General features: G+C 46.1%; 1 protein-coding gene across 2 annotated transcripts; it reads left to right on the forward strand.

The window, feature by feature from the left end:
• The first annotated feature begins 1,008 nt into the window (after positions 1 to 1,008).
• LOC121596144 (ectonucleoside triphosphate diphosphohydrolase 5) lies at positions 1,009 to 6,333 on the forward strand. Of its 2 annotated transcripts, none has more exons than XM_041920824.1 (4): positions 1,009 to 1,271; positions 2,365 to 3,484; positions 3,575 to 3,738; positions 3,825 to 6,333. In XM_041920824.1, the coding sequence occupies exons 1-4, from the start codon at positions 1,236 to 1,238 to the stop codon at positions 3,918 to 3,920; spliced, it is 1,416 nt and encodes a 471-aa protein (XP_041776758.1). In that variant the 5' UTR covers positions 1,009 to 1,235; the 3' UTR covers positions 3,921 to 6,333. The 2 variants fall into 2 exon arrangements, with proteins under 2 accessions (XP_041776758.1, XP_041776759.1); XM_041920825.1 differs by lacking the exon at positions 1,009 to 1,271 and adding an exon at positions 1,402 to 1,940.
• The last annotated feature ends 2,306 nt before the right edge of the window (positions 6,334 to 8,639 follow it).

An 8,639-nucleotide genomic window follows, 5' to 3' on the forward strand; every position in this document is an offset into this window, starting at 1 on the left:
TCAACTTCGGTTATAAATTTTATATTCATAGATATTCGACATACGACTTTTTCGACTTACGCCTTACTTTGGGACATTTTTTCGGTCCCAAATACAGTCGTATCTCGGAGGACACCTGTACTGATTATTTTCGGCGTGTCTGACCGCGGCCTGATCCTCCGCTAAAAATAAGCGTTACGATGCGTTACGTTGTGTTACTTTACATCTGTCAATTGTTTTGTTAAATACTTTTGTTACGGTGATCTCGTCGATGTGTCTGGCAACGGTCTTTCAGATGTCAAACCTCGAAGGGGTAACACATGTTTTCATTCCTGCTTCAGAGTTCAAACAAAGAACAACTTTTGTGTTTTTAGCGTAAGCCTTCAGTATAATAAAAAGTAAAAAAAAATCCTAAATCCAAATTTTATATTTAGTTTTGGTAGTGTATGTATGCTGTGGTCAATAAAACGTTTATCGATATAAATTGAAAGCTTTCAACATGGTAAGTAAAAAATATTTTTTACGAGATTATCTCCGCTATTTTACTTCGAACTAAATCCAAAAGACTTCTTTCTCTATCAGCTTTAATTTTTCGTTGCAAAAAGTGAGAAAGCATGTTCATTCTGTTCCCAGAGTTTTTACTATATAAATCTCTTCCCAATATGAATAAATATTTGATATTTTTGTCGTTTCCAGCAATCCAATCCACACATTAAAACACGTTCATCGCACACTACCGAAATCATTTCATCAGAAAATGAGGCTCAACCCTCTAGCAGGCAGCAAAACCACCGAGAGGTAAGCATTTTACCTTTCATACCGGGGTACACACAAACACAGAAACTTTGCCTACAATGCCCTTTCTTAGGAATAAAATCATGCTGCGCTTTGCTCATTCTGCTCAACAGACAGTTCGAATTGTTGTATGCCAATTCAATGACACGCTGAGCTGTCAAATTTTGTTCGCCGGTCTGCAACCGCCCGGAAAACGAGACAGCACCGTCCACCACGTTGTTCAACGGGTACGCGAGCCGCGTTTTGTTTTGCCCTTTCGTTGCCGTGCGTAATTGAAGTCGGCTCGTCGTACACGGCAAGGCCGCACCGTTTTTCGTTTCCCTCTCCCTCTCTCTCTCTGTACCCGTCCGAACGTCTGCCAAACGCTGACCGGATTCTGTGTCCGCTCGCCCCCCAAAACACACGCACACACCGAGTGCCTTTTTACCGTGCCGGATCGCATAACACACCAGCATAGCATAATGCCTACAGCGAACCAAAACCTACGAAACCGGAAGGTAAGCGAGTGATCGGTTTTTCTTTCTTTCTCTTTTTTCTGCTTCCGCACCGCACCGCATCTGTCCCTGTTCTGCGGCTGCCCGGGGGGTTTTCGCGCAGGTGACGAAGAAACGTCAAAAATGGTCTCGGAAAATGTAAGCAAAAGGCTGTGTGGCTGTGTACACGCGTGTATTGTAGTGCGTGGAAGTAGCTAGAAAGCGTGCAAGTGTTTCCTCCTTTTTGTTGTTCGTTCGGGGCGGGAAAGTTTGTCCCCCCGCACACACACACATCGTTCGGTCATAAAGAAAAGTTTCCGTTTCGTGTGCTCCGAAGTGTGCCATTTTCCCTCCGGTCAGTGCTGTGGGTCGACTGTTGCAACATACCCACCACCCACCAGTTGGATGCACAGCCTTGAATGTTCTGTGTCGGATGCTGCAACAGGCTGAACGAAAAATATCTCCTCGTAGGCAGTGGATTTGCATCATCGAACTCCTCTGAATGCCAACACTACTCCGGTCCACCGAACCAACGAACCGAAGGGGAGGGGGAACTGCAAACGATGCACCCGCGGGGGTGCGGTGAAGGGTTATGGTTTTTTGTTGAATTTTAGATAAGATAGCCCAGCAAGTAGTCTTCTATCGCCAGCAGCACCCTCCACCTCAGCCAAGATGGGATTCGAGTACGAACTGGTAAATAATATGCCTGGGAAGATATGTCTGCAAAAAAGAGTAAAAAAAACCCTTGGTTGCTTTGTTAGGGGAATCTTCGCGATCCGAACACCCCGCACCCCACCCCACACTATCGTCTTCATCTGTCCATCGCGACCACTTGTCACAGTTGGCTTGCTATGATTGTGCTACGTTCGTGATGATAATGGTGCCGATTGTGAGCTGGGGGAGGGGTTTGGAGGGGATGACGATGATTAGGCAACTTCGTCTTCAATTGAATGAGTTGCACGTTTTGTGTAGAAGCGTCGATGCCTTTACCTTGAGCCCGGACACCTCATCCGGGTGTATAGTTTTAGTAATAAAAAAAAACAAGTAGCCCTACTCTCTCATTTGTGTGTTTATGTAGATACTAATAGCTTTTGTTTTTTTGCTTCCCTCCTTGCAGCTGCAGCAGCAAGACTCGTCCGAACGCACACAGCCACCGGCCGGCTCGAGGCGCAAGGGCGGCTCCAAGGGCGGCGGTGGACCGGGCGGCAGCAATCTGCGCTTTTCCTTCATCTGTCTCGTGGTCAGCGCGTCGCTGCTCATCTTCCTGCTCGGCGCGTACACCGACTCGTTCCATCCGATCATCGACGGCATTGCGGGCCGGCTCGGGTACCATGAGAAAATCTACGCCGTCGTGATCGATGCCGGCTCGACCGGGAGCCGCGTGCTGGCGTTCGAGTTTCACCACGGCACCCTGGATGGGCGGCTCGTGCTAGACTACGAGCTGTTCGAGCAGTCAAAACCGGGCCTGTCGGCGTTTGCCGGTCGGCCCGAGGAAGGGGCGGCCAGCATCGGCAAACTACTCGACCTTGCCAAGCGCGTGGTGCCGGAGGCGAAGCTGTCCCAGACACCGCTGGTGTTGAAAGCGACGGCCGGGCTGCGATTGCTCCCGCCTGCGCAAGCGGAAGCACTGCTCGCTGCCTGCCGCGAGCTGTTCAAATCGTCCGGCTTTCTGGTGAACGCGCAGGCGGTGGAGATCATGGACGGTACGGACGAGGGCATCTTTTCCTGGTTCACGGTCAACTTCCTGCTCGGCAAGCTGACCGGGCGCAACACGGTGGCGGCGCTGGATCTCGGCGGTGGCAGCACGCAGGTTACGTTTGCGCCGCGCGACGTCTCGCAGACGCCCCTGTACAAGGACTACATGCACCGGGTGCCCACGTTCAGCTCGTACGTGGAGGTGTTCACGAACAGCTATCTCGGGGCGGGGCTGCACGCGATACGGCACGCGGTGTTTACGCACCGGGCGGGCGAAAACCAGACCAAGCTGTCGAGCGAGTGCGTCAATCCGATCATCCACGAGAAGCTGTTCCGGTACGGGACGGGCCAGTACTACATTAGCGGGAAGGACAATCCGAAGGCGACGGCGGAGAACCCCGTGGTCGACTACGAGCTGTGTGCGTCGATCGTAAAGCAGAAGCTGCTGCCGACGCTCAAGCCGAAGCCGGTCACGCTGAAGCAGCACGAAATATCGGCCTTTAGCTACTTCTTTGATCGTGCGATCGAGACGGGGCTTGTTGGTAAGGAAGGGGCGGTTGTTTTTTTTTCTGGTGATGATTTATTACGGAGGGCGTTTATTTTAATGTCGCTCTTTTTCTACTTGTTTCTAGACCCCATGCAGGGTGGCGAGACGACGGTGGGCGAGTTTGTGAGCAAATCGCGCGAGGTTTGCGCGGAAGCGAACGCAGACCAACCGTTCATGTGTGTGGATTTGGTCTTCATCTCGACGCTGCTTGAAGAGGGTTACGGACTGAAGGCAAAAACGCCCCTGAAGGTAAGAACTTGATTAGTAGACTCACTCTTCATGTCGGTTTGTGATTTATAATGTGTTTGTTTTTTTTGCTGGCTTACCTTTTTCAGCTGTATAAAAAGATTGACGGACACGAAATATCGTGGGCATTGGGCTGTGCGTACAACATTTTGACGAGTCGCGAAAATGCGATGAAACATAAGTAGGGTTATAAGGCGACGATGGGTATGGTAGGAAAGCGAGGGTTCCAAAACTAGCATTGGAATCAACTGACGACGCTGATGCAGTCCAACATCAGTGGAGAAGATGCAATCAGGTGGTAACGCCACAACCGTTACCAACCCCTCTTCGAATCCAAAAGAGAGCGTTTAGGGGGAAACGCAGAACGCCAACGAAGCAATCGGGTGCGGTTTATTAACCGTTCTTCGAATCACTCTAAGAGAAAAGGAGGTCAGAATGGCAGACAGAGAGAGAGAGAGAGAGAGAGAGAGAGAGAGAGAGAGAGGAATTTAGAGCAAAAATGGGATATTACTGTAACTATATTTTATTGCTACCCCTATACAGGTCGTTATTATTGAACATTTTCCACCGAGTTCGCTACGCGAGATAGATTGAGAGAGATAAAGGTAGCAGGAGAAAAAAGGTACAGGGTGACAAAGGAAAAGGGATGTTTTGAAAAAGGCATTTGGACGAAACGAAAGGCAACGATCGGTTCCACATCCCTACCGAGTTTTACTTTTCCAGCAGAAACACCCGTTTTTCACTCCCTTTACTCTCAATGACAAGTTTTACAACAAAAAAAAAAAACACCTCCGAATCACGTTTTCTACACAACGCAAGCAACAGTAAACGAAAAAAAAACAACCGATCCCGCCACATTGTAAACATAGTGAATTTTCAAAAGACAGAACTATATTCTAATATGTTAGTAAAAACTGGAGGAATTAAATAGAAGAAAAAAAGCACAATCCATTTGCCAAAAACATGGGATGATGGTGGTCGGAAGAATGGTACAGTTTTTGGTGTCTCTTTACAAGGAATCGAAAGGAAACGAAAGGAAAGAGAGAAAGGAACCGCGAAGAGTGTGGTTTTTAAAATCGAAAAGAAAACAGCAAACAGACGCTTTTTACAACAAAACTAAACAAAAAAGAACCGTAACTATATCCAAGATGTGCCTTTTTTCTAGTAAAATTGTTCGTATAAGTGAGTGCGTGCGTGAAGTGAAAAGCACGCTAGAGAAAGGAAAAAGATTAAGTAAGTGTTAGAGGAAAGCATTCCTAATGCAAGCACAGATATCATTATACAGGGTTTTCGAGGAGTTCTCATAGCTGTGAGACACGGAATGGACTCTTTCTTTCGTGAAATGAACTTAATATAATGGGAATTGGACTCTATAGCAACCTTGGTGGACAAATCCAATAGGAATATGATGTTCACTTCCCCATTAGAAAGAATCAAGAGAAGTGTCGCACAACTATGAGAAACCCTCTGGAAAACCCAGTAAATCACAAGCATCAGTGACAAGTTTAGTATAGGAGTTCACCAAATCACCAACGATCGTAATTCCGTAGCCATCGACACATAAAAAGAGAGACAAGAAACACACTAAATAGACATACAACCATTAAACAGCAACATGAAACAGACCTGTACAGTGTGTGAGTAGCGTACAGTAAGAGATAGAAAAAGTGGGAAAAACAGATAGTAGAATCATAGCAAAAGCAATGCACGCGCCTAGCCGTGCTTAGAACAAAAAACGTGTTTAGTCTGCACCAACAACCTTTACCGTTTTGCACCTCCCCCCCCCTCCCTTTTGCACCCCGAACTCTCCCCCACATGCCACACGGCACACGATTTTTTTTTGTGGCAAACTTGTGAATCAGCCCGGTGTGTGTGTGTGTGTATTTTAGCTTCCCTTCCCTTTTGAGATTGTGCGTTTTTACCTTTAATATCCGTGATTAGTTGTTGATGTTGTTGTTTGCTGTTGATGTTTGAGGCAAGGAGAAAAGGAATAGAAAGAGCCCCCTCCCTGTTTGTAGTTTGCTAATAGTGTAGAGTGATCGTATAAGCACAATGTACTGTGAGCAGCACATCCGCATATATGTGTGTGTGTGTGTAGAGTGTGTCGTAGCCATCCCTTGACTCCCATTTACATTCCCATCGGTTCATCTCATTCCCTTTCGTCAAAGCTCACGTCTCTGTCCCTGTCCTTATGAGTTTAAACGCACATTACGCTAACGGCACTGTCGTAGATCATTCATGGCAACAAAGGCACCGACACTTATGTGGTTTAAAAAAAAAAAATCATTAACACAAATTAAGAAAGAAGGAGGAAATGCTTTCTGTATTGCAATAACGGACGATCACTACAAGTGAGACAAACGGTGTATAAGGATCATATCGAGAGAGGAATTTATCTGATGTGGCAAAGGAAAACAAAAGAGGAAAAAAAACAATCAATTTGCACCAATAGAGAAGCTTTCTATTTACAGAGTTTTGTTTGTTTTGTTTTTTATTCACCTTCTTTATGATTTTCTTCCATCCGAGGACACTCCGATGCATCTATCCGCTACTACTAATAGAAAAAATAAAACCTCAGGACGGTGTGATACCAATGAAGCATGTGCTCTTGTAGTAAATGAATTGGAAAGAAAGACCACGGCTATTAACAATGAAGTAATGCTTAACTAATGAATGTTTTAAAAATGTTTTCTGATCCGCCCTTCTACTCCGCTGCGATGTAATTAGAGCGTGTTGTGCAGCTTAGCTAGCTAATTTTTTTTTTCTTCCACCGGTTCCACTCCATTCCGTAATTAGTCCAAAACAGGTAGCAGCGGAATTTAATAAACTCTTTCTTCCGATGCACAATGCAGACACACACAGTCACATACACTGCCATTCTAAATCCCGGTTTGCAATCGGGCACTGCAACGGTATGCTGCAACGTGCCCCACGGCATTCCTGGAGCGTTTGTGCGCTCCTTTCCATCCCTCGGGCATATCCCCTTTTTGCTGTCGACATGCGGGCAATGCGCTGTGTCGTATTGAAGAAAAATGTGATTATAAGCGCCCGGCGTCCCCAATTGGGGCGGGGGGGATTCAGTCGTACCAGGTCGTACGTACGGCAGGCACACACTGAAATCGAAACACCAGAACCACCAGAACCACTCTGAACGTAGCGCGCGCTTTTCGTTACGAGCAAAAGAGAGAAAGAGAGAGATAGAGGGAATACGAATGCCCCACTGTGTGCTGTCGTTGGTTTCTGTGTAGCATTAAATTCTCATTTCTTTCAATTTTCAATGGCAGCCCTGCAATGTGTCATCGTGTAGTGTGTATGTGTGTGTGTGTGTATGTGTTAAAAAGGCGTTCGCTTTCGCCTTTCTCCGTCCCTGCAAATGGAGTAGAAAAATGGTTCCGAATGGCATGGCGCGAGCTTAGCTTTAGCGTGGGGATGATGATGATGATGATGATGAGGACATTTACCAAAAACATACAGTTCACCTTCCTGAACTGAAAAAGGAGGGAGAGAGAGAGAGACCGAAAAAGGGACGGAAGAAATTCACATTGTTCTCGATGGTTTGAAATTACGCTTATTCGTGCCTTATTCGAGGCGAACACCAGTTCCTTCTGTGATTGGATTCCCAAAACCCTAAACGGGCTTTTGTGTTTCGATCGTTCGTTGTCTAACTGTCGATGTGCTGCGCTGAAGAAGCAACTGCAACTTTGCAATGCATTTCAGATGAACTTTAATGTAAACTGGAATCAGTTGCTTTATTTTTCCCCGTTAAATGGAGCACAGCTTCTGTTTGTTTGCTTTGAATCGTTTGAAATTTGACACATTGCATAAAAGAAAGGCGCAACCAGGATGGAAGGAAACCACAGAAACGAAAAAAAGGCAAAGCACGCAAGCGTATCTTTCACGTTCACTATCAATTCTTAGTAAATGTGGCACTTTTTCATAGAAACCATATTGTAGCGGCAAAACAACGCTACTCAGTGTGCTCCAGCTCACTCGAAACCCGGAACCGTTTGGTTTGTTTTACGTACCTTACGTATCGCAAGAGCGGAGTTATACCCTGTTTGAACTGCAGCCAACTGCGAGCTGGTTTCGTTACTTTTAGTTGTGGATTTTTGGGTGAGAAGCAACGAGTGAAGATGATGATGGTGGTGGTGGAGGGAAGGTTCCCGGTTGCACAACGCAATAAATGCATCACTGATAATGCAGAAAGGAGAGGGAGCGCACAAGTCACACCGTCTGTTTTATGTGTGTTTAATTTTGCTCCAGTACATTCGACTGAACTGAAAGAAGACTTTACACTTTCAATAATAATAAAAAAAGAACGCTCAAAACCCCCAAAGACAGGTAGGCGATAAAATGGGCGTCGAATGAATAAAAAAAAAGGCAGGAAGCCCTCCTTTTGGTGTGCAAATAAAACCAGAGGGATCCATTTTTACCTTTGCCTCGTGTAAAGTAGCGCCCGGACGAAAGAGAGGAAATAAACAAACGTGGAAAAGTGGGAAAAATGGGAAAAAAGAGAGCCTTCAAGAGGGGCATCGCCACTACAACGGGGCCAATCTCGGTTATGCTATTTTCCGCTTGCAAAACCTGTTTTCCTGTTTCCTGTTTCCAACGGCCAGGCCTGTCGCCGTCTGTCCTGTTTGGAGCGAGCTGTCTGTCTGTCCGTTTAATTTAATTTATAGCTTTCTATTGATTTTATTTCATTTTGCCGACTTCTCCCACACTTTTCCACTTTCTTTCCTTCCGATTCCGGAGGCTACTTATTGCATGCTTGCTTCCCACACCCTCCCACCAAACGCTGCTTCAGCCACTGTTGAGAGTTATCTTTCCACCGGTTTCTTTTTTGTTCCGGTTGTTGTTGCGCTTTATGCGCTTTTTCGTTCCATTCAAGTACAAAGAGTGCAAAA

Source organism: Anopheles merus, chromosome 3R, assembly GCF_017562075.2.
Source record: "Anopheles merus strain MAF chromosome 3R, AmerM5.1, whole genome shotgun sequence".
In the NCBI taxonomy this organism is placed as follows: Eukaryota; Metazoa; Arthropoda; class Insecta; order Diptera; family Culicidae; genus Anopheles; species Anopheles merus.